The sequence below is a fragment of the Bombina bombina genome, chromosome 10 (assembly GCF_027579735.1).
Source record: "Bombina bombina isolate aBomBom1 chromosome 10, aBomBom1.pri, whole genome shotgun sequence".
NCBI lineage: Eukaryota > Metazoa > Chordata > Amphibia > Anura > Bombinatoridae > Bombina > Bombina bombina.
In genome coordinates, this window is record NC_069508.1 from 136,304,783 (window position 1) to 136,331,479 (window position 26,697).

The window sequence follows — 26,697 nt, forward strand, 5'->3', positions numbered from 1 at the left end:
ACTGGCTTCCTCCAATCACAGCCGGGCATCACGAGCTGGACGCTCTGGGGTGCAAGCCATGATTGGAGGAAGCCGGTTTTGTCATTTCTGACTTCAGTACAGAGGAACTGAGGCTGAGATTGGCGATCCGGTTTTGCAGAAGTAAAAGGTAAGTATTTCTTCAAATCCAGTGCAATGTAAATTTTCATCAATGGCACTGGGCACTCATTGATGAAAATTGACCTTCACTTTAAAGGAACAATTTAGAGTAAGTACGTTTTTTCACTATAATATCCCTTTAAGCTCTTATGGACACAATTTGCTTATAACTTGTTTTTTAATCAATGTTTGCTGTCCCTTTAATACTTTTACAGTCCTTCCTCCTTGTGTCATTAAAATACTACAGCTACTCAGAGAGTCCAGTAGCTTGTATTGCATAATTACACTCATATTAAATCCCCTTTTGTATAAAATCTCCCTAGTGTCTAGTGGGACAGGTCATCACACTTTCTCACTGTGATCATCTGCATCTTAGTGGTAACAAATGACATCATTAGAAAGATGGTCTCTCCACTTTTCAAATCAGGAGTCCAGGGGTGTATTATGGCCTAGGCCAACAAGGCCGGTGCCTAGGACTGAAGATTTGGGAGGGGCAGCACATCTGCCCTATCCTCTCTCTAAAAGCCAGCACACAGTACAGTGAGCGAAAAAAGTACAGGCTTTTACAGAGAAGACAAGGCACATGCGCTGATTAAGGTCGCTCTTCACAGCCAGTGCTCCTTTAAACTGTTGTTTCATTTAGAGCCGCCGGCATTTTTGCAGTGGAAGCATTCTTGGTGAGAAACTTGCCCGGGGATATGCTTACAAGTTGAGGCTGGAGGAGAAGACCTTGTCATATCTCTGTATTTTGACAGTTTTTTACAGATGTGCTAGTTCATGTCTGCCATATAGATAACATTGTGCTCACTCCCTTTGGAGTTACCTAGGAGTCAGCACTGACTGGCTAAAATACAAGTCTGTCAAAAGAACTGAAATAAGGGGGCAGTCTGCACAGGCTTAGATACAAGGTATTCACAAAGGTAACAATTATATTAATATAACCGTGTTGGTTATGCAAAACTGGAGAATGGGTTATAAAGGGGTTAACTATCTTTTTAAACAATAACATTTCTGGAGTAGACTGTCCTTTAACAACAGCAGTGAAACAGCACTGCATTCCTCAGATTTCAGACAAAATAAGTTCAAATTCGCTTATTAGGTTTGCAAATGAATGGCCAACAAATAATGAAAAATAATTTCTAGAAATGTCTAAATTTTCTTTACATGTGCTGATCTTTTCTATTGCTGTTGTAAGTTTTACTATCTGGTAACACAAATCTTTATTGAGGTTAAAGGGACACTAAATCCAATTTTTTTCTTTAATGATTCAGATAGAGCATGCAATTTAAAGCAACTTTCTAATTTACTCCAATTATCACAGTTTCTTCGTTCTCTTGCTATCTTTATTTAAAGAGCAGTAATGTAAAACTTAGTAGTTGGCCAATTTTTGGTTCAGAACCTGGGTTATGCTCACTTATTGATTAGCTGAATGTAGTTACCAATAAGCAAGCACTATCCAGGGTGCTGAACCTAAAATGGTCCAGCTCCTAAGCTTTAGATGTTTTTTAAATAAAAATAGCAAGAGAACAAAGAAAATTGATAATAGGAGTAAATTAGAAAGTTGCTTAAAATTGCATGCTCTATCTGAATCGTGAAAGAAAAAATGTGGGTTTAGTGTCCCTTTAAATTAGACTTTTGTTGTTACTATATAATAAATATTGAAACCACAATAGAACAGCTCAGTGGCTTTTTCTATGGCCTGCTTACCACCTAGGGGTAGCTTCTTTTAGCCCAATTGTGCTTTTCACAAAGGAAAACCGGAAGCATATCAGTCTGATCCCGCCTAACAAAGCCAGTCCAGCCTCAAAATACCTGAAAGAGGCTAAAAGAGGCTGTTGGTAGGTGGTAACTCACCATAGAACAAGCTACTGAGGTGTTGTTTGTTCCTGATAGAGCGTTTCTCTTTCTGTATGTATTTGTATTATGACCCTATGGAAGACCCTAAAGGTGATGGGGAGACCAGACTGGACTCCTTGCCCAATGTGCTTCAAGGGATATGGCTACACCTCACTGACGTGGCCCACAAAAGGCAGAAATGATGGTCTGGGGTTGTCATGTTCCTTGTTCAGAGGAGGATTGTCTGGTATTTTGGGGCTTGACTGACCTTACTAGGTGGGATCAGGCTGCTCCTAGGTGGTAATTTGCCATGGCGCAATCTACTGAGCTGTTGCTCATTCCTGGTAGAGCACTTTTCTTTTTGTAGGCACAATAGAATTGCAAACAGACTATTTAATAAAATGTAAGCAATATATATTGTATTCTAGAAGTGTAAAAGTAAGTTATTAAGAAGTGGAATAGTATATTTAACTTTCATTATTATAAAGCCTGGGCAATCTGGGATAGAGTCTGGAATTGGGGCAGTGATCCTGTGGTGCAATATGATTAGTAAAGGGTAGAACCATGGCATCGGAAATCATGGCAGTGATCCTAGGGTTGAATCTGATTTGTTCAGGCTGGGGCTAAGTGATTCGGGCACAGTAGGTGCTGTCTGCACGTGGATTAGTGATCCTAACATGGAATCTGATTGGTTCAGGGCAGAGCTAAGTGATACGTTATGGTAGCCTGGAGGTGGAGCACTGATCTTGGAATGAAATCTGATTCTTCCATGATGGTACCGTCTAAGTAATACTGGGAGAGTCTGGGTGGTCTGGAAGTGGGACAGGTATTCAGCAGTGGATTCTGATTGGTTAATGACATGGTTAATTGATCTGGGCATTCTGTAGGTGGGGCAGTGATCATGGAATGGAATATAATATAACTTTTCCAGGGCAGCCCCCTGGATTCCTCAAGCATAATGGGAAATAATGGAGGAAACTGTGGGACCACCTACAAAATAGGGACAGTCCCACAAATCATTGGACAGTTGGGTACTCTGAATTAATAAGCAGTCTACAGTAAGCATTATGGAACCTTACACTGTGAAATAAGTAGTATAGAAGTTTCTCCTCAATATCTTCCTAGGTGGACTATAATGATTTCTGTTTGTAGAACAAAAATATAATCACTAGATGTCACCCATGAGCCAGTTTGTAGATGCTGATGAGCGTTACTGGTTAAGGCTGAATTGAGCACCTTCAATAGAGAAAGAGTGGAAACAAATTGATATACAGTATGTAGCACTGGATTTAGATTTCTAGTTAAAACATGTTCCATTCAACATTAAACTTTTACAGTTCTGAAAAAGAGAGAAAATGTCTCAAAAGTGTCTGAGGCCTACTTATGAGTACATCAGGGGTGTTTCATTTTCACCTGAGTGAGCACACTTTTAAAGGGACAGTAAAGTCAAAATTACATTTTCTTTTTGTTTCAAATAGCTCATGTAGTTTTAAAATACTTTCCAATTTACTTTCATTATCAATTTTTGCATTGTCTTTTTATGCACACACTTTCTGGGGCACTCGCTCCTACTGAGCATGTGCACAAGTTAACAGTGTATGTATACTAGCCTGTGAATGGTTGATGTCTGTCACATGATACAGGGGGCCAACAAATGGGAGAAAAAAAAATCTACTGCTTATGTGAAATTCAGAGAAAGTGTTATTGCATTGTCTTTTTATAATGCACTAGTTAATTCTGTAATTCTGCTGTGTTTAGTGGTCCTTTAATGGAATATTAGACACCTTTTAATGTTTAGTAAAACTGTGCAGCGTCCCACACTCCCTAGAGAGACTAAAAAAAACTAAATCTGGAATCTAAAATGCTGCATATTACCTAAACCAGTTATTTGACAGCTAAAGGTCTCTATGAATGACAAACGTGAGCCAGAAATAAGTGACACGGCACATGCACTATTTTATGTTACTGGCAGCCAAAAAGGTACCGTAACAAATATGTAACTTATTTGTTGCTGGTAGTCATGAGAGTGTTGCATGTAGCCATGGGCGTAACATTTCTACTTTGTGGACTTCCGGTGGGCGGGATTACTGGATGGAAGCAAATGCTGGGAGCTCTGCATGTCTAAGCTGCAAATAACGCTTATTCACCACTTTACATTGCCATCCAGCCCCCCATGTTATGTGTCTTGCTAGGAGACTATGCAACGGTCATCGCTAGCCGACTTTTTGAAAGGGAAGGGCATTACATCGGCCTTAGCCCCCGGGAGCAATTTACGAAACCCTTGTGGTCCGCCATGTTGGCGCATCAGCTCAGCTAAGTCGAGCACTGCTACAACTGATTACTTGGCAGATATGGACTTCCTGCCCGCTAACTCTGGAATAATGGAGTCAGAGTGTAATCCTGCTGCGCAGATAATCGCAGTCTTTATGCCAGCATTTAATCGCCTGATCCACAGCTATGGAAGACTGCATGAAGCAGTTCATATCGCTGGGAAGCACGATCCTACAGAAAAGTATAAGGAGAGCCTGCAAACCGGCTCTACAGTCCGAGACCTGCAAAATGTACTACCCACTCACCCGCACGGGTCCGCTCTGCTTGCCGACTCCATTGTTTGTGATTGTGGCCCGGTTGGAGGATCCCCGGCATATCATGTGGAGGAGGGGTCACCCCCTGTGCGCTCACCATTTGAGAAACCCTGCGGCCCTGCGGGATTCGTTATGGACTGCCCTCTGAGCACTCTTTTGGCTACCTCGGCTCCCGCCCTGTGCGTGTTGAGACAGGACACCATTTTTGCCTGACCTGCTGCAGCACCCTCCCTCTTTACCGGATGCCAAGACAGCCTCAAAGATTACCTGCTGTCCCGCCAGCATACTGATGCCCATATCTGCCTCTACAGAGCAGAGCCGTACTGACACACCGTTACAGCATGAGGCAGATATGAGGGTCTCCTGCATAAGCTGTCTCCCACAAAAGCGCTATATTCATCTGAGAAACAGTTATTTACCTCTAACCCGGGTTGGAATCGGGTGAACTGTTTATCTAATCCTAGCCACCTGTGGTCCTTTTAGACTACTGCCTGTTGATCATATCAACCTTTTTGTGAAATCTGATAACTACAGGAAATGAGACTGAGTGGCTTGAGGATATCACAGACAATTAACAACTACCTGTTGCCAAAAATATTTGTCTACTTTTGAACTGAATTCTGCACTTGACTATACGACACCTGGCAATTTTGATTAACCGTATATATTTGCTTAACTCTATCTAGTATATAGCTTTGTTAGACAGCATATACTTCATCTTGTTATAAACTCGGCTATGTTGTGTGCTGTAGTTGCATATATGTGTTCTTTTGGTGTTACTATTTTTATTGCTTTTATTTTTGTTTACTTCCCAACGACCTATCTACATCAGGCGGTAGGGGACTTGTACTCACGCACGTCCACAATACTATACTCATCACAGGCAGGATTTACTGATCAAAATATATCTCTGCAGACTGGTGGTTTCTCTTTTAGTATCTGTAGGTTATAATAGTCTGTCAGCCAACCGATGGCAACAAGTGGGAGGGAGAATCTCATCTAACTCCAAAATGCTATTTTTCTCCCTCTGATGCTCAGACTCTCTTAGAAATTAGCAGCTACTGGTTAACTCATATATGGCCTGGTTATCCCTAATAAAGCAGTCTCCTACTTCCAACTATTTCCTAGCAAATAAAAGTTTTTACAAGCGCCCATTTTAATTAACTCATATAGGCTATTTCATGCTACATAGATTGGGCTCTCACATGTCATACATAGCCAACTACCAGACCACTGTTTATTAAAAGCAAACTATTGGGCAGTATAACCTACTAATAGATTCAGATATACCCCTACAATAGCACTCATATCAACTCAGGGTCAATAGTTTTATTCATTTAAAGGCATAAGGTTGCTTATCCTGCAACACCAGGTAATTTATATGCGGACCCCCCTCATATACACATAATGGGGATGGCGTACCCCTGAATTCTCTGTGTCATCTGGGAAGGTGTTTAATTTTCATATTTTTTGTTTGGTTAAGGTGTTCTTGTGTGTTTATTGTCTTAGTATTCTGTTAATTTTGTTTTGCTAGTACTTATTCTCCTGTAGTAAGAGTAACTATCTTTAAGTGTCTAATGTAAGTAATATTTTGATATGTCATGTGTTCTGACACCTAATGTATTAGAAGATACCTCCACCGCACTATAACTTGGATTATATATATACACTCAATACTTATATGGATCTCATCTTACCCCCCTTTAAACCGTGCTTATTAATACCAATCCTCACTTATAAATAACCATATTATATCAGGTCTTATCCCACAAGAACTAGCCCATTTCTACGCAATGTTTATATATGAGGCCTGCAAGCACTCTCCGGATTGTACCTTAACCTGACTAATACTTACACAGTATTGCAATTCATTGCGAACCTAAAACTCTAAATAAGTGGAGGTTTTCCACATTAGTTTCAAAGGGAGACATATATATATTTTCCGTGATAGAAGGTACTAGTTTACTTTATTTTAGTTTATTAATGTTTAGTTTTGCTATGTTATGTTTAAAAAATGAAAAACCCCAACGTTGTATACAACTACTCTACATATGATAACCATTGAACCTGTAGTAGACAGTGGAAGAGTCTGCACTAGCATATCTCACCTAATGTCAATACTGATCTAGTTGTGTGTTGTCTATATTTTAGCATGGTTATATAATGTTCTGCCCTGCATGGCGCAAAGACATGTAATAGGTATGATTGTATACATTGTTGGATATAAATAAAAGTTTAAAAAAAAAAAAAAAAAAAAACATTTCTACTTTGTGTGTGCTGCTGGCATTCAGCAGAGGGTCGAATAACTGTTGTGTGTAACTGGCAGTGAACGAAGTAAAATGATTGATTTCTAGGATACTGGCAACCAAGGGGATAAATCGCTGCTCATTTTTGAAAAATATATAGAATGGGATATGGCAGCCTCCAATTACAACTTGTGCAAAGTCACCTATAGGTTTTTAAGTATTTTTGTGTAGTACAGCTGGGAACCCTAACCGGAACCAAACTAAATTTTTTTAAAAAAATTAATAGCTGCTTAGTAGCAGCTTTAACCCCTTAAGGACCGACATTTCAGACTTAAACTTCCCCAAAAGGCCAGAGCATTTTTAGCATTTTTGCCATCACTACATTTAAACAGAAATAGAGCCTTGTTTTTTTTTTTAATTACCTATCAAAACTATAAAAAAAAAATTAGTAGACAACCCAAAGTATTGATCTAGGCCCATTTTGGTATATTTCATGCTACAATTTCACTGCCAAATGTGATCAAATAAAAAAAAAATAGTTAACTTTTTCACAAACTTTAGGTTTCTCACTGAAATTATTTACAAACTTTTCTGGGATCCCCTTTGTTCAAAAAAAGCAGCCATTGGTTTTTGGTAATTAGAAGGCCGCTAATTGCAGCTGTGCACAGCACTTTTATTATTATTATGAAGGGGTTAATCAGGTAGCATGTAAGGTTAATTTTAGCTTTAGTGCAGAGATTACCCTCCCACCTGACACTTCCCACCCCCTGATCCCTATCTGATCCCTCTCAAACAGCTCTCTTCTCTCTCCCACCCCCCAATGGTCACCCCCATCTTAAGTACTGGCAGACAGTCTACCAGTATGCAGTTTTACACCCTTTTTATATATATATATATATATATATATATATATATATATATATATATATATATATATTTTTTTTTTTTTTTTTAAGTTTTTATTGGGTTTTCAATAAACATTACAATGAACTGAAATGCAGGGTCTTGATACATAAGTGACCATTCCACACAAAGTTTACATGTCACTTGTTAATAAACTGATGACAAAAACAGGTATATTAAAGACACAAACTTCTGTATATCATACAGGAAGCTAATACAAAGTAGCTCACAAATGCATTAATAAAACAATATTTGATAAAACATTATCCTAGGCATGTGTAGCTAGATAAAGCAACTATAGGTGACCCAAATAGAATTCAAACCTCTAAACGTATATAGTTCATACACCCCCTTGATACGTTAAGTCACTCATGGACTTTCAACTGAATATATGGTGGATAGTGGGGGTGGGTATCTGATGACATGGGGCCACTTTTGGACCCTCTAGGAAGGAATATGTAAATTTATAACATTAATGGTAAGATAAAAAGAAAAGAAAAGAAAAGGGGGGGGGGACTAAGGAACCGTGGGGATTGGAACTAAACTTAACAGGCTAATGCCAACTTGCTTCCGGCTTAGCATACTTAAATACAAGCCCATAGGCTATTGGCCGGAAGTTTCCATCTAGCGATGAATAATTGAACCCCTAACTAAGAGTATAGATTTTTGGGTCTGTAAAATTAGGGTCTTACTAGTGGAGGGGAAATGAAAGATTAAGAAGGCCCCTGTGGGGGATAAAAAGTGGCAGTTACAAGCTATTAAACCTTTATTACACAGGAGAATACCTAGTAGCATGACAATTAACATATGGATTAATGTAGTGAATGACGGCTCAATAATATTTTTCTATATCAGAAATAGTGGGCCCTAGCACCACGGCCGCTAGTGCCAAGGCCACCAGCGAGAAAACTTAAAATGTACACTAATGTATCCAGCATGAAAAAAAAATAAAAAATAAAAAATAAAGCAGTCACATTATCAATACGTTTGGGTATGAGCTCACCACGGGTTATGCACTGTTACCAGGGTTAATAAGGTTTAGGTTAAGGAATGGATCAACAAATATTAAGAACAAAGATGACATTTCTTATCCTAGCAGATCCTTGGACAACAGGGCATGAAGTAATTGGCAGGGACTAAGACCTGTAAGAGAGTGTGTAGGAAGGTGATGTAACTGGCAGAAATATAAACTTAACGTTAAGTCCCCATCAATATGAAGATCCTATTATAACCAAAACAAAAATTATTATTATTATTATTATTTTTTTTTTAATTATATCTAGAATCAAATCTAGAAATAGGTCTCAAAGTCACCAAAGTCTCTAGCCCACTCCCACCCTCAGGCTCTGTGAAAGTATATGGCTGCCACTAAAGGTGAAATATAGGGGATACAAAGAAATGTAGAAGGACAACTGCCTCCATACAAAGTCCAGAGTCCGGAGCAAAACTACCTGTAATCGCCATATTACAGTTTTCACTGCTTGCGTGTCAGGAGCAACCATGTGGAAAGAGCTATCAGTGTGGGCTCCCCGTCGATACTCATCTCTGGGAGGCGGCCTCTGCAAAGTCAAGACCGCCACTGCTTGGAGCTGGGGGTTGCATCTCACCATGGCCTCCATAGCTGTATAGGTGGGTAACTTAGCTTGACAGTTCTCTGGGGTATTGATCCGGACAGGTCTTTCTTCACTTTCTGTAGTGTAGATCGTGTCCACACTGCTTTCCCTCTTTGTGGTATTCCGGTCAGAGAAGCTGCGCCCCATCTCAGCCTCCCTAATCAGAACGTGCTTGACATTTCCATGGCTAGTTGCTACCACTGTGGGCCGGTGAGGGTCAACATTGATGATCTGATCTAGGGGTAGTTCCGTTGCAGGTACTCGTTCAGGAGGTAAGTCACAAATAATTGATGCTGAGGCTAGTGACTGCGGCTTCCGAGTTATGAAGCCACAATCTACCCTTAGAGCGTTCCAGCTTTCTTGAAATATTATAGTGAGACTTTCGAAGTGCGCAACAAGCAGCATCTCCACTTCCTGTAGTAGCAGCCCAGCAGGCTCCATTTTGTTAAAGTCAGCGCGTAATTGCTGTGTAAGAATTTTCTCAGTACGTGACTTCTAGCATACTAGTGAGTCCAAGTACTCGGTTTGTGTCCCCACGGTTCCTATTTTGTACAGTTACCAGAACTGCTCTACCCGGTTAACCGGGGGGGTTGTCAGAGAGAGAGAGTAGTATGGCCGCCGCCTTCCCTCTAACGGTCCAGACTTGGGCTTCTGATGAGGCAAATCTGTCAAAAGTGGTACCAATCAGTAAAGCAATATGTCTTAGGTCTTAATTTACAGGTTGTGAAAGCAGATGGGTCAGATAGCCTCCTATAATCGGCGGATTATATTGGTGGTATGCAGAGCTCCAAGTATTGCAGCCGTTCATGGCTGCCGCCCGGACACGCCCCTATATATATATTTTTATTATTATTCATATTATTATTATTATTATTATTATTGTCCTTAGAGTAGAATTACTCCCTTATCTTCCCACCTCCCTGATTCATCCCAAAAAGCTCTTTTACCCTCCCCCTTCTAACCAATTTCCTCCATCTTAGGTACTGACAGCTTTTCAATTATTTTTCATTTATTTTAATTAATAAAAAAACAACCACATTTTTTTTCTGTAGTGTAGCTGCCCAACTCCCTCCCACCCCAAGTTCCTTTCCCTACCCTCTAATCCTCCCCTCCACAATAGGATCCCCCTCTACCTCTTTCTCCCTCCTCCCCTCCCCGCCGCTCTCAGATTTTTTTGTTCTGTAGTTTAGCGGTCCCACCCGTTCCCGCCCATTCCGCCCCCCCCCCCCAGTGATGGGCCGCCTACCGGCCTCCCTCCTAACCCACCCCCAACCCCAACGATCGGCACCACCGCTGCCTGATGCAGAAAGGGACATAGAGCGTCCCTCTCTGCATGGGTTACTCTGCACGTCTATTTATGCACTGCCCCAGTCGAGCGAGATTGCAGCAGAGAGGCCCAGGACAGCAGCGTCGTACAGGGTACGGCGCTGGTCGTTAAGAGGTTGAAAGGAATATGAACCCCAAAATTGTTCTTTCATGATTTACATAGAGCATGCGATTTTAAACAACTTTCTAATTTACTTCTATTATCATTTTTTTGTTCCCTTGTTATTTTTTGAAGAAAAGCAGAGACGTAAGCTTAGGTGCCGGCTTATTTCCGGAGCACTGTATAGCAGCAGTTGTGCAAAAATGTAATGCATTTTCAAGAGCACTAGATGTCAGCACTATTTCCTGCCATGTAGTACTCCAGATACCTATCTAGGTATCTATTCAACACAGAATATGAACGTAGCAATGTTCTGTGTCTGAATCACAGTATATTTTTGGGGGGTTTCATATCCCTTTAATTCATGCCTGTATCCTGGGAATGTACATCCCTAGTATACTACAGATATTTATGTCCTTTTAACCTTCGATTGAACAATGCCATTATATAAATGCATGTATGGTTGCTACCTTTCTTGGGGAAAAATTCCTGCAGAGCCAATTAGAATAAATTTGCATGATTAATTATGCAGCCTGACTTGAAATCTAAAGCTGCTAAGACTAATTTTAATGATAATTTATTTGAAATTAGATCCCCACACTCTTAGACGAAATTTCACCTTTCACACAAAGGATTTTTTTTAATGTCTTTAGTTATTTTTTTAATTGTTTACATTGACTGCAACTGTATAAAAAGAAATCTGGCATGGCAGTAAAATACTGACTAATTGGCAGCCGTAGATAGAACTGTTTTGGCGTAAACGAGTACCAATATCTGCATAACAAGATTGTGTAATGACGTAGATTTGTTATTGTACAGATCCAAAAAGAGTATAATTCCCCCATCTTCCTCACACTTTTCTGTCCTTTAGTCCTACATCAGTTCATGTTCTGGGTAAACGGAAATGAAAGTGAATTATTCATTTACTTTTTCCTCTTGACATTCTGAAAACGCAATCCTAGATAGTAGAAGTAATAGGCTTCTGGGAGCTAGAAGGTGATTGTTGGCTACACAGATATGCCTATTATGCCTATTATTATTGACTTACGTATATATATTCAGCTAGATCCCTATAGTGCGTTGCTCCTCTGGAGCTAAACCATTTGCACAGGTTAAACACATAGTTGCATTCTAACAAAAGCACAATTTTAAAATTCTCTATGTACTTAAAAATAAAGAATATCAATGTTATAAGATCAAAGTACTGACAAGTTGTCCTTGTTGAAATACATACAGTATTAAAGGGACACTGAACCCAAATTTTTTCTTTCGTGATTCAGATAGAGCGTGTAATTTTAAGCAACTTTCTAATTTACTCCTATTATCAAATTTTCTTCCTTCTCTTGGTATCTTTATTTGAAATGCAAGAATGTAAGTTTAGATGCCGGCCCATTTTTGGTGAATAACCTAGGTTATTCTTGCTGATTGGTGGATAAATTCATCCAAGTGAACGAAGAAAAATTGATAATAGGAGTAAATTAGAAAGTTGCTTAAAATTGCATGCTCTATCTGAATCACGAAAGAAAACATTTGGGTTCAGTGTTCCTTTAACTTTGGAGACATGGAGAACCAATTAAAGCGCTTTTAGGGCCACAATGTGACCTTTATGTTAACAGTACAGTAAACACCTTGAGATTTTTATATATGTTTAGTTGTGTGCAATGAAACAACTTTGCAATATAATTTAATTATTTATTTTGTCCCTTCTAATTTAATTTAGCTCTGAAAATTAAGCAATTTGTAATTCTCAGGACTTGAAATGCGCCCTGCTAACTTATCAAGGCTAACTCTGCTGCATATAAACAATTAGCTTTATACTTTATGAACATGCTAGCCTTGTTGTCTGTGGACTAAAGCCCAGATTGGCTCCTCCAAATAAGACCATGGGGGGGGGGGGGTTGGCTATGGAAAAATAATTGCAGTAAAAAGGATATTTTAAAAACATTAAAGGGACAGTCAACACAAAAATTGTTATTGTTTAAAAAGATAGATAATGCCTTTACTACCCATTCCCCAGCTTTGCACAGAAAACATTGTTTTCTGTCTGTTTCTAAGTCCCTAAAGACAACCCCATGATCACATGCTTTTGTATTTGCTTTTCACAGCACTTATTGGTTTAAATGCAAGTTAATAAATAAAGTCATGTGATTAGGGGGCAGTCAGAAGATGCTAGAAACAAGGTAATCACAGAGGTAAAAAGTGTATTAATATACCCATGTTTTCTGTGCAAAACTGGGGAATGGGGAATAAAGGGATTATCCATCTTTTAAAACAATAAAAACATTTGAGTTGACTGTCCCTTTAAGACTTGGCTAGTATGTAATTTTATAGCAGCACAACAGAAATGCCTTGTAATTACCAGGTGTTTACTGTCCCTTTAAATAAGCCTGTTTTAAATGTTTAATCAAAATAATTACCTGAGTGATACTGTTCTTATTTTGAAAGGATTTTATATTATAGATTTCTTTCTACAAACAATACACATTACAGAAAGCCCTGACACACAGAAGTCATTTAGGAGAGAGTTTTTTTATCGTGTGTGATTTGGTTATCAGTTGACATTTTTGTGCTTGGATATAGCCCAGCCTCTCTGTGTAGGTTCCAACTCTTCCTGGAGCAGATATTACCACTCAAATAGGTTTATTGTTAACCTAGTTAAATAGTGTTTTGTACGTATGCTCGTGCACTGGAAACTACAGTTAATACTTCACCTAAAAATAGTTTGAAACCGACAGGAAATATGGGCATTAAGGAAGACGAGAACTACTATGGCAAACACGGTAATACACTTCTGTTTACTAAGCTTTTTATGAGGGCTAAATAATTGCACTCTTTATATTAACCTGCTTTCCTGAATGAGAGTAAAACATTACCAGGATTTGCTTGATTTTCAAGAAAGCTTTGAAGGAAATGTCTGATTAAAAAAATGTAATGGTTTAATTCATTAGAAGGTTTTTGCATTAATGTATTAAAGAGACATTAAACACTTTGATATGTTAATATAAAATGATAAATTATATACATAAAAACTGCGATATGCTTTCATCATTTATTTTGTCCCCTTTTCCATTCTGAAATTGTGAGCTTTTCACTTCCTGTTAGACATGGAACTGCAGAACACTGTTATATTCCGCACAACCATTGGCTGCACACTCTAGACCTATAATTGCCCCTAATTGGTCACAGCAGAGAAGGTGACCTAAGTTACAACAGGGCAGCTCCCATTGTTTTATAGACACTTAAACTTTACATTTATTTTGATAATATTTAAACTAATGGAACTTTAAAAGATACATCTACATGTTATTCTCAGACTAATCTTTTCTTTGAATGTATCATACTATGTAGAATTTATTTAGTGTTTAATGTCCCTTTAATTACATTGTGTTTAAGTCCCTGTAAAGCAGTTAAAGGGACATCAATATGCAAAATAAAAATGTTCTAATGTGTTATTATTGCACTGTTGCGTACCTATAACTATGCATTTTAGGGGTTAACACATAGTAAAATTCAGCATCAATGCACTACTGGGAGCTAGCTGAACACATCAGGTGAGCCAATGACAAGAGGCATATGTAAGCAGCCACCAATTACCAGCTAGCTCCCAGTAGTAAGTTGTTGCTCCTGAACCTACCTAAGTGTATGCTTTTCAACAAAAGATACCAAGTAATTTAAAAGTCTCTTAAAATTGCATGATCTACCAGAATCACAAAACGTTTAATTTCATCAGTAATTTTCCTTAAAACAAAAAGCTAATATTGCAGCTCCTAAGCAGGATACAGCTAGTGAGCCAATTAGAAGTGGCACATGTAGCTTGCAATTACCATGCATGTATCATGTTCTCCCCAGGGCCTGGCTTATTTTACTGACCACCTGGCTAAAATTTTAGCCAATATTAAGCTAGCATAATCTGTTACATTTTTCAATGTTTATGCCACAAATTATCATTAAATAAATTTATGTTAAATTATGCAATTATTTTATACTTTGTATAGCAGAAAATGTTATATTATAATAGAAAGCATTAAACTGCCCCCACCCAACATCTTTATAATGCTGGCAACATAGTTCAAAGGGGATAATAAGGCAAATATGTCATACACTTAGAGCATTGTATTTTGTATGTCTCCTTTTTCTGCAACATATTTATATATAAAAATTACAAAGCATCCTTAATTTCACCTGTTCTGTATCTATACTTTAAATATTGCAGCCCATGAATGGAATATTAAAACATTTTTTAGAATACAAATGTACCTTTTTATTTTAAAACAAATATATATATATATATATATATATATATATATATATATATATATATATATATATATATATATATATATGTTAATAGGGTTGCCATTTTTTCTCCCCCCAGCCAAGTCCAGTGCTATTTTTGATTAGATTATTTTGAGGTAGTGACTATATATGCATGTGACTTGCTCCGCTGCACATGCACGTTAGGGTAATGCATAACACTGACTGCACGCATGCAAAAGAGCAGTGCACCACACATGCACAAGAAAATACACTCATAGCTAGAAAAGGGACACTGGGGGGAGGTGTTTGCAACTCTATATTCAAATTACTAAGGGCCAGATCACAAGTGGAGCGCAAAATGTGCGCTGGTATTACAAGTGAGGTGCAATGCTCACGAGAGCGTGCTACCATAGGCTCCAATGGGAGCCTCGTTCTCATGCTGTGAGGCACGGCATAATAACCTAGTGCAGCGAAGAAGGTAACACAGAGATGGGCAGAAAATTGAAATATATATGTATATACTTATATATTTATGTGTTAATGTGTACATACTCATATTAACAGATGAATATATATATGTATAAGCATATAGATATATATTTAGAGAGAACACACAGTCCTCATAGCCTGCAATGTAAAGGCACTTTTCAGTGCCGTTTTTATCCTAACACCCCACAACCGCACACGCTAATATTTTTTTTATTTTAAAAAGGGACCTCACTCTTTATTTTGGGGACAAATGGGGGGATATTTTTAAAATTAACCAAAGGTCTGACCTCTGGTTAATTTTTGTAGTGTTAATTGCTACCACAAGCTCACGTTAGCAATTACCATCCACTTGTAATGGCTGGTTACAGGCGCGCAATATTGAACGCTCCACTGGTAATCTAGCTCTAATTAGTAATTTTTTAATTAAAAATATCACTCTGCTTACAAAACATATATTAGACCAACTAACGTGCTGAATTTGATTACACAGTATAATATATTAACTAGATATTAAATGTATATACTTACAAAGTACAAAACAATCTATAGCAGAGTATTGCTCTCAGATTCATAGCCAACGTCTTTATGGCATTTTTACCACAAACCAGTATAAGAACAAAGAAGATTACAATTTATGTTAAAATGCTGACAGAGAAAGGTGTTGAGATCAGCAAAAGATTTTTTTTAAACATATTTTTAGTGCAGGCAGGAACTGTATAAGGGACTGTCACTTAATCATTAGCACATTCTGTAAAAATAATTATTTTACATTTGTTTTAAGCTGTATAAAGGACTCAATCATTAACACATTCTGTAAAATAATTATTTTACATTTTTTCTTGATGTGTTAGTATTATCATATGTTTCATATAGTACAGGAATTTGTGTAGTCCGTGTACAATGCAGAACACAGAATGACAAGTCTGGAAATCGGGCAGGTAACCTTACACAGCTGGGGCGTGTGTGTGTGCATGTGTGATAAGGATTTTTTTTTCTCTGCTGTAACCACAAAGGACAAAGTCTATTGGTTACTAGCTAAATAATCTAAAATCTATGCAGAAGTTAAAGCTGAACACTAAAACAAGGATTTGCCTATATTGTCTGACGGTTAGCCCACTGATCATTTTTATTTTTTTTGTTTGATATCTTATGCTGTACTTTAAATATTTATTGGTTGTCTGTATTGTGTGTTTTACTTCATATTATTATTATTATTATTATTATCAATAATAATATTTAACCCTTTAAGGACACAGCTTTCAGTTTGCTCAATTGTTTTATGATGGAAAAATTCCGTCATATGTCCTTAAGAGGTTAAAATATACTCTAAAGTGCTAAACAAAGATTTATTAAACAAATATGACATAAATATATTGTCCAATAAGGAAAGTGTAATAAACCTCTTGATGTAGGAGTTGGTTCTGATTACATAGTCAACAAAAGCATACTAAAATGAAAATACTATAACACTCCCTATGAATTTCAAAAGAGCATTAGATTCTTTTTTTTTCTTGTCAAATGCAAAAAATATAAATCCTCCATTTTCTTGCCCCTATGTCCATTTTAAGAAGTAAAGATACCCTGAAATATCTCAGCCATCAGCTGAGGGTCACATGAATTTAGGATGTGAGTGACAAAATACAGAAGTACTTATGGTATCTTTATTTGGCACCATTCCAATCCATCAGCATTCTTGTGTGAAAACAATGGCCGAGGTTTACAGATGTGCGTGAGGCAGGGTTGCTACCTAGCTGTTATTTTACTGACAAGGCCGGTCAATGTATAAAATAAAGAATAAATATAGAATTGAAGGTCATATTATGGTGAAACATATTCCATGTGTGTTTAAATCTAATTGTAATCAAATAAGGATATAAAATCAGTCATAGCAGCTTTAGTTGGTTATGTAAACGTGATTGTAAAATGTTTGTTTTGTTATGGTAAAATAAGTTTTGTCAATAGAATGAACTGTGACTCCAGGGGCTGGCTGTTGGCGTTCTGGGGTGTTCAAATGGTCAGGATTTTTTACCTACACCTTTGGTTGCAAGAATTAAGTGTGCATATCTGTGAGTTTAAGTGTATGTGTTCATAAGTCTGCAAAAGTGTGTATAGTAGATAGTAAAAGGTAAGACCCCCGCCAGTACCTGGTGCATCCTCTAAAATACTGTGCATGTGAGTCAGACTTTATAGGAGTATTAGTCTGCAAATGGTGATTGCATTCCTTGCCACCTGTGACAAACTCGCAGCATGCGGGACGTTTGGGAGGTATTCAGCCACCATTTGCAGACTGTAATTGTGTGAGTTTGCATGTGTGTGTGGGTTTGCATGTGTGATTGTGTGAGTTTGCATGTGTAATTGTGTGAGTTTGCATGTGTGTGTGAGTTTGCATGTGTGATTGTGTGAGTTTGCATGTGTTTGTGTGTGTGTGAGTTTGCATGTGTGATTGTGTGAGTTTGCATGTGTGTGTGTGAGTTTGCATGTGTGTGTGTGTGAGAGTTTGCATGTGTGTGTGGGAGTTTGCATGTGTGTGTGTGGGAGTTTGCATGTGTGTTTGTGGGAGTTTGATTGTGTGTGTGTGTGGGAGTTTGATTGTGTGTGTGAGTTTGCGTGTGTGTGTGAGTTTGCATGTGTGAGAGTTTGCATGTGAGTGTGTGAGAGTTTGCATGTGTGTGTGAGAGTTTGCATGTGTGTGTGTGGGAGTTTGCATGTGTGTGTGTGGGAGTTTGATTGTGTGTGTGTGGGAGTTTGATTGTGTGTGTGAGTTTGCATGTGTGTGTGTGAGTTTTCATGTGTGTGAGTTTGCATGTGTGTGTGTCCTTGCCACCTGTGACAAACTCGCAGCATGCGGGACGTTTGGGAGGTATGCAGCCACCATTTGCAGACTTTAATTGTGTGAGTTTGCATGTGTGTGTGGGTTTGCATGTGTGATTGTGTGAGTTTGCATGTGTAATTGTGTGAGTTTGCATGTGTGTGTGAGTTTGCATGTGTGATTGTGTGAGTTTGCATGTGTTTGTGTGTGTGTGAGTTTGCATGTGTGTGTGTGAGTTTGCATGTGTGTGTGTGAGTTTGCATGTGTGTGTGGGAGTTTGCATGTGTGTGTGTGGGAGTTTGCATGTGTGTTTGTGGGAGATTGTGTGTGTGTGTGGGAGTTTGATTGTGTGTGTGAGTTTGCATATGTGTGTGTGAGTTTGCATGTGTGTGAGTTTGCATGTGTGTGAGTTTGCATGTGTGTGTGTGTGTGTGTGAGTTTGCATGTGTGATTGTGTGAGTTTGCATGTGTGTGTGTGAGTTTGCATGTGAGTGTGTGAGAGTTTGCATGTGTGTGTGTGGGAGTTTGCATGTGTGTGTGTGGGAGTTTGATTGTGTGTGTGTGGGAGTTTGATTGTGTGTGTGAGTTTGCATGTGTGTGTGTGAGTTTGCAAGTGTGTGAGTTTGCATGTGTGTGTGTGTGTGTTTGCATGTGTGTGAGTTTGCATGTGTGTGTGTGTGTGAGTTTGCATGCATGTGTGTGAGTTTGCGTGTGTGTGTGTGTGAGTTTGCGTGTGTGTGTGTGTGAGTTTGCATGTGTGTGTGTATGTGAGTTTGTATGTGTGTGTGTTTGCATGTGTGTGTGTGTGAGTTTGCATGTGTGATTGTGTGAGTTTGCATGTGTGATTGTGTGAGTTTGCATGTGTGATTGTGCAAGTTTGCATGTGTAAATGTGTGAGTTTGCGTGTGTGTGTGATTTTGCATGTGTGATTGTGTGAGTTTGCATGTGTGTGTAAGTTTGCATGTGTGATTGTGTGAGTTTGCATGTGTGAGTTTGCATGTGTGATTGTGTGTGAGAGTTTGCATGTGTGTGTGAGTTTGCATGTGTGTGTGAGAGTTTTTGTGTGTGTATGAGTTTGCATGTGTGTGTAAGTATGCATGTGTGAGTTTGCATGTGTGTGTGTGTGTGTTTGCATATGTGACTACGTGTGTGTGGGTGTTTGCATGTGTGTGTGTGTAAGAGAGTTTGCATGTGTGAATGTGTGAGTTTGCATGTGTGATTGTGTGTGCATATCTGTGAGTTTAAGTGTATGTGTTCATAAGTCTGCAAAAGCGTGTATAGTAGGTAGTAAAAGGTAAGACCCCCGCCAGTACCTGGTGCATCCTCTAAAATACTGTGCATGTGAGTCAGACTTTATAGGAGTATTAGTCTGCAAATGGTGATTGCATTCCTTGCCACCTGTGACAAACTCGCAGCATGCGGGACGTTTGGGAGGTATGCAGCCACCATTTGCAGACTGTAATTGTGTGAGTTTGCATGTGTGTGTGGGTTTGCATGTGTGATTGTGTGAGTTTGCATGTGTAATTGTGTGAGTTTGCATGTGTGTGTGAGTTTGCATGTGTGATTGTGTGAGTTTGCATGTGTTTGTGTGTGTGTGAGTTTGCATGTGTGATTGTGTGAGTTTGCATGTGTGTGTGTGAGTTTGCATGTGTGTGTGTGAGAGTTTGCATGTGTGTGTGGGAGTTTGCATGTGTGTGTGTGGGAGTTTGCATGTGTGTGTGTGGGAGTTTGCATGTGTGTTTGTGGGAGTTTGATTGTGTGTGTGTGTGTGTGAGTTTGATTGTGTGTGTGAGTTTGCGTGTGTGTGTGAGTTTGCATGTGTGTGAGTTTGCATGTGTGTGTGTGTGAGTTTGCATGTGTGATTGTGTGAGTTTGCATGTGTGTGTGTGAGTTTGCATGTGTGTGTGAGAGTTTGCATGTGTGTGTGTGAGAGTTTGCATGTGTGTGTGAGAGTTTGCATGTGTGTGTGTGGGAATTTGATTGTGTGTGTGTGGGAGTTTGATTGTGTGTGTGAGTTTGCATGTGTGTGTGTGAGTTTTCATGTGTGTGAGTTTGCATGTGTGTGTGTCCTTGCCACCTGTGACAAACTCGCAGCATGCGGGACGTTTGGGAGGTATGCAGCCACCATTTGCAGACTGTAATTGTGTGAGTTTGCATGTGTGTGTGGGTTTGCATGTGTGATTGTGTGAGTTTGCATGTGTAATTGTGTGAGTTTGCATGTGTGTGTGAGTTTGCATGTTTGATTGTGTGAGTTTGCATGTGTTTGTGTGTGTGTGAGTTTGCATGTGTGTGTGTGAGTTTGCATGTGTGTGTGTGTGAGAGTTTGCATGTGTGTGTGGGAGTTTGCATGTGTGTTTGTGGGAGTTTGATTGTGTGTGTGTGTGGGAGTTTGATTGTGTGTGTGAGTTTGCATGTGTGTGTGTGAGTTTGCATGTGTGTGAGTTTGCATGTGTGTGAGTTTGCATGTGTGTGTGTGTGTGTGTGTGTGTGAGTTTGCATGTGTGATTGTGTGAGTTTGCATGTGTGTGTGAGAGTTTGCATGTGTGTGTGTGGGAGTTTGCATGTGTGTGTGTGGGAGTTTGATTGTGTGTGTGTGGGAGTTTGATTGTGTGTGTGAGTTTGCATGTGTGTGTGTGAGTTTGCATGTGTGTGAGTTTGCATGTGTGTGTGTGTGTGTTTGCATGTGTGTGAGTTTGCATGTGTGTGTGTGTGAGTTTGCATGCATGTGTGTGTGTGTGAGTTTGCGTGTGTGTGTGTGTGAGTTTGCATGTGTGTGTGTGAGTTTGCATGTGTGTGTGTATGTGAGTTTGTATGTGTGTGTGTTTGCATGTGTGTGTGTGTGTGTGTGTGAGTTTGCATGTGTGATTGTGTGAGTTTGCATGTGTGATTGTGTGAGTTTGCATGTGTGATTGTGCAAGTTTGCATGTGTAAATGTGTGAGTTTGCGTGTGTGTGTGTGTGTGTGATTTTGCATGTGTGATTGTGTGAGTTTGCATGTGTGAGTTTGCATGTGTGTGTAAGTTTGCATGTGTGATTGTGTGAGTTTGCATGTGTAAGTTTGCATGTGTGATTGTGTGTGAGAGTTTGCATGTGTGTGTGAGAGTTTGTGTGTGTGTATGAGTTTGCATGTGTGTGTAAGTATGTATGTGTGAGTTTGCATGTGTGTGTGAGTGTTTGCATATGTGACTACGTGTGTGTGGGTGTTTGCATGTGTGTGTGTGTAAGAGAGTTTGCATGTGTGAATGTGTGAGTTTGCATGTGTGATTGTGTGTGTGTGTGTGATTGTGTGAGTTTGCATGTGTGTGTGAGTTTGCATGTGTGATTGTGTGTGCGCTTGCATGTGTGATTGTGTGAGAGAGTTTGCATGTGTGTGTGAGTGAGAGAGTTTGCATGTGTGATTGTGTGAGTTTGCATGTGTGATTGTGTGTGTGTGTGTGAGTTTGCATGTGTATGTGTGTGTGAGTTTGCATGTGTGTGTGTGTGTGAGTTTGCATGTGTGTGTGTGAGTTTGCATGTGTGATTGTGTGTGTGTGTGAGTTAGCATGTGTGTGCACATGTGTTTGCAATTGATTTTGGATTTCATTTTTTATGTTTAGTCTGCAAATGGAGCGTTTGCATATGTTTCAGGATGTGTATATTTATGTATGTGTGTAAATGAATCTGCAGATGAGTGTGCATACTGTGCATGAGCATGTGTTTAAAACTGATATTGCATATGCCAGTTTGTATGTTTCTAATGGATCACTAATGTTGATTGTGTATATGTTTCAGGGTGTGTGTGTGTGTGTGAATGAGTGTACATGTAGATGTCTGTGACTGTGCACGTATGTGTTTTGCAACTTATTTTGCATGTGTGTCAGTACATGTGAGTCTGAAATTCAGTGTGCATGTTTATCTGTGTGTGTGTGTTTCTGTGTGCATTAGTCTGTAAGTTAAAATGCATGACTGTTATGTGGGTGTGTCTGTGTGCACGAGTCTGAATGTTATTGTGCATGGCTGCTATGTATAGCAAACATTAACTCTTTATATGAATGATGCACTTGCAACTTCTAAATGTAACTGGCACTTTATTCACTGGATGACATAACAAGGTGCTCCTATAGATTTGCACACAGTAATATGGATAGATACACACATATATATATATATATATATATATATATATATATATATATATATATATATATATATATATATATATATAGTCCTTTATAATGAATGGCTGCTGCACTCCTTATATTAGCAGTCCTGTACACTGTGTATGCAGCACTATAGTAATCCAGGGAAACTTATAACTGTATAACTGTTAACTGTATAACTGTAATATAACTTATAATGTGTAACTGACAGTTCTTACTCTTCCTGACTGGCTGATGCTGTATCCTCTGCAGTGATCTGTAGCTGACATTACATTTATTAGTATCAGCAATTGTCAGAGCCTCAGGTTCAGTCCTTGTACTTTATAACTGCATCACAAACTGTCACAAGATGGCTTCTCTGAAATGTTCTGATTCGAAGCACAGCCCACTTGATGACATCATCTTTGTATGGAAGCCTCAATGTGCCATCTGACCAAACCAGGAAGTAAGCACAACACTACATCTCCTTTCCTACTTATTATTTTTTTTTTAATAAACTTAACTGCACAACAACAACCGTAAGATAAATCAGTCTTCTCCAGCATCCTCTTGTATTGTGGATGTGAAAACTGCTTCTTGTTTCCTACGTTGACGAAAGTTTCTCTGATATGTTGCATGTTGTCTCCGGCGAGTGTCTCTGAGATTAACTTCAGGAGACCAACGAACAACAGGTGTTCATTGCCTGGGAGTACGAGCATGACTATTGTGGTCCTGGATAGAATTTCCTGACTCCTCATTACAAGGTTCTTCTACTGAGGCTGGTATTTCTGAGTCATCTTCTGTAGTTGAGTCAGAGCCTGTGTTTGGATCATGCCAAACACCACCCCAGATATCAAAGTCATTGTCTGATTGCATTTTTATGTGATGGTCCTCACCAGCCTGTTCTCTCCTCTCTAGCCGTGGTCGTAGTTGGTTCACATGGCGGCGACACACACCTGATTCAGTGGTTATCACATACATCTTTGGGCCCTCAACCTGGGCAACAACACCTGGTGCCCATTTTTCCTCTGTATGGTACACCCTATACCAAACCAAGTCTCCTTCTGTATAGGTCCGTGAAGGTTTTCCCACTCTCATTTTATCTTGCATGATGCGGACTGTTTCTTCTACATCCGGTGTGATTAAATCCAGCTTTGTACGGATCTTCCTGCCAAAAAATAGTTGAGCTGGGGCAACTCCCGTGGTGGGGTGTTGAGTAACTCTATATTGTTGCAAAAATTGTAAAATGTTTTTTAGTATTAACCTGCTTCTCTGCTTTTAGCGCTTTCAGTGCCCTTTTAAAGGTTTGGACAAATCTCTCTGCTTGCCCGTTGGTGGCTGGGTGATATGGTGCCGTCCGATGATGGTGAATTCCATTCGTATGTAAAAAATTCTGGAAGTCTTGAGACACAAACTGGGGACCATTGTCTGTGACCAGTTTTCTTGGCAACCCAAATACTGAAAACAGTCTTTCTAATGCTGATATGACTTTAGTAGTTGTAGTCCTTGTCATTGGAATTACTTCTGGCCACTTAGAGTGTGCATCAATTATGATTAAGTATGAGATTCCATCAATAGGACCGGCAAAGTCCAAATGTAGTCTCTCCCAAGGAGTAGTAGGCCAGTCCCATGGTTGTACAGCTCTTCGTGGAAGCTGTCCTTGAGCTTGAACACACCCTTTACATGCCATAACATAGTTCTCAATGTTCTTATTAATGGCCGGCCACCAAACATGACCCCTAGCCTTCTGTTTCATTCTGACAATGCCTGGGTGTCCTTCATGAAGGAGTTTTAACGTAGCTTGCCGTAGCCCATTAGGAACCAGAACTCTCTCACCCCATAAAATACATCCATTTCTGAGTGTGAGTTCTTTCGCTCATAGCATGTATGCTCGCTGCACATCACAGCCAGTTCTTGGCCAGCCATCTCTCAAATACTTTGCCAGAAGTTGTAATTCAGTATCACAAGCTGTCTCCTTTGCAATTTGTTTGGCATGTACTATACCCGTAAAACACACACTTGGAAGGCTTTCTTGAACAACTGGTAAGGAATTCATTAGTGGAAGCCTGGACATGGCATCAGCATTGCCATGGGAATCATGGGCCCGGTATTTGATGGAGTAATGATATGCTCCCACAGTTAGAGCATACCTTTGCAATCTAGCCGCTGTAGTGGTTGAAATTCCTTTCCTTGGATTAAAGATCGTCAGCAGTGGCTTATGGTCAGTTAAAAGAGTAAATTGTCTACCATAAATATAGTTATGGAACTTCCTAACAGCCCATACAATGGCCAATGCTTCCTTGTCTAATTGGGAATAGTTCTTCTCTGCCGTTGTTAGAGAATGGGAAGCAAAGGCTACCGATCAGTCTGTCCCATCTGGCATTGTGTGTGACAATACAGCCCCTAAACCATAAGGCGAAGCATCACATGCTATCATGAGTGGTTTCTGAAGATCATAGTGCATTAACATGCGGGAACACAGGAGTAAATTCTTGGATTCCTGGAAGGCTTTATTGCATTCACTGCTCCACAACCAGGGTCAATTTGTCTCAAGAAGCTGATGTAGTGGGTGTAACGTATGGGCTAGCTGTGGAAAAAAAAAGGTGGATATATTTAAGGAGACCAAGGTATGATCGTAGTTGTGATGCATTCTGTGGTATAGGAGCTTCTTGCAAGGCCTTGACTTTGTCATCAGCAGTGTGTAGACCATGATAATCTATAACATGGCCACAAAATTCTAATTTGTCACGCATGAAAGCACACTTCTCCAAGTTGACCTTCAACCCATAGGTCATTAGCCGCTGCAGTACCCTCTCTACATTGTGTCGATGTTCTTCCTCCATCCTGCCCGTGATTAACATGTCATCTAAAAGGCATTGGACATAGGGTAGTCCATTTAACAGTTCTTCCATGGTGCGTTGCTAGATGGCTGGTGCAGGAGCAATGCCAAAGACCATACGATTATATTGAAATAAACCACGGTGAGTATTGATGGTGAGTAACCTGCGGGAATCTGGATGTACTTCAAGTTGAAGGTAAGCATTTTTTAAATCAATCTTTGTGAAATGTTGTCCCCCAGATAAGTTAGCAAAAATCTCTTCTGTTCTGGGTAATGGATACTTATCCACTGCTAACTGTTCATTCAACACCATCCTAAAATCTCCACATATTCAGATCTGTCCATCTTTCTTTCTTACCGGTACAATAGGAGAAGCCCACTCACTACGATGCACTGGGGTTATAATCTTTAACTCTTCTAACCTCCTCAGTTCAGCATCAACTCCTGCCCTTAGAATGGCACAGTTCGTGCTTTGAAAAACTTTGGCCTTGCTCCACGTTTTAACTGTAACCATACCCTTTTGTTCTTAACTTTTCCCAGAACATTTTCAAACACCGGGGCATATTTGGTCTTAATGTTCTGAATCCACTGGGCACGATCAACTCCAATATCATGAACTTCACTGTTTTTGAGGCTCTCAGGCATGCCAAGGGCCCGTATCCAGTCCCTTCCATAAAGAGGTGGGCTACCTGATTTTAGTATATATAGTGTAAGATTGGCAGTTTTACTGTTTGTACACACAGATACAGATGTACACCCCAGTGGCGTCAAGACTTCTCTGGAGTATGTTTGTAGCTTCAAGGTAGTGGGCTGCAGCAATACTGGAATTTTCAGCTGTTTCCAATCTTTAATTGTCATAACTGAAACTGCAGCCCCAGTATCTAAGTCCATGGTCAACCTTTTCCTTCAATATTAACATGAACGGTCAAAGGCTCAGACCCTGCTGTCATGGTGTATACAGTCAAACTCTGAACAGTCATTTCCTCTTCTGAATCTGATGTGGCTCCCTTATAAGCCATGTGATAATTTCCCTTCTTATGAGTTTTGCTTGAGACACTCTGCTGAGATCCTCTGCAAGCCTTCTTTAAGTGTCCTATTTTACCACAGCCATGACAACGAGCATTTTTAAATCTGCATTCAGAAGCTACATGATTCTGTGCTACACATCTGTAACAGTTAATAGGCGATGCTGCTTTTGCAGAATATTTACTGGCTGGTTTAGTCTGTTGCTTCACATTAGAGAAAAATACCTGTTCTTCCTTAGTGTGAGAATGCGTCTGCAGTAAACTAGTGTCTCGTGTGGCCTGTTCCAAAACAGAAGCAATCTCTAGTGCTTTATGGAAGGTCAGGCTCTCCTCTGTCAAAAGTTGCCTTTGAATAGATTCTGTACTGATACCCATAACAAACTGATCTCTAAGGGCAATATTCAGATACTCCCC

General features: G+C 39.5%; 1 protein-coding gene across 4 annotated transcripts in view; it reads left to right on the forward strand.

Moving 5' to 3' along the window:
• The window catches only part of SLC44A5 (solute carrier family 44 member 5), a 373,508-nt gene that overhangs the window by 80,648 nt on the left and 266,163 nt on the right, over positions 1–26,697 (forward strand). For 2 of the 4 annotated variants that reach the window (XM_053693342.1, XM_053693343.1), the window contains exon 1: positions 13,453–13,527. The exons of the other annotated variants lie outside the window; for them this stretch is intronic. In XM_053693342.1, the coding sequence (XP_053549317.1) occupies positions 13,488–13,527 (40 nt within the window). In that variant the 5' untranslated portion in view covers positions 13,453–13,487. Of the gene's footprint in view, positions 1–13,452; positions 13,528–26,697 lie in introns of those variants that run through there. 4 annotated transcript variants of the gene reach the window in all.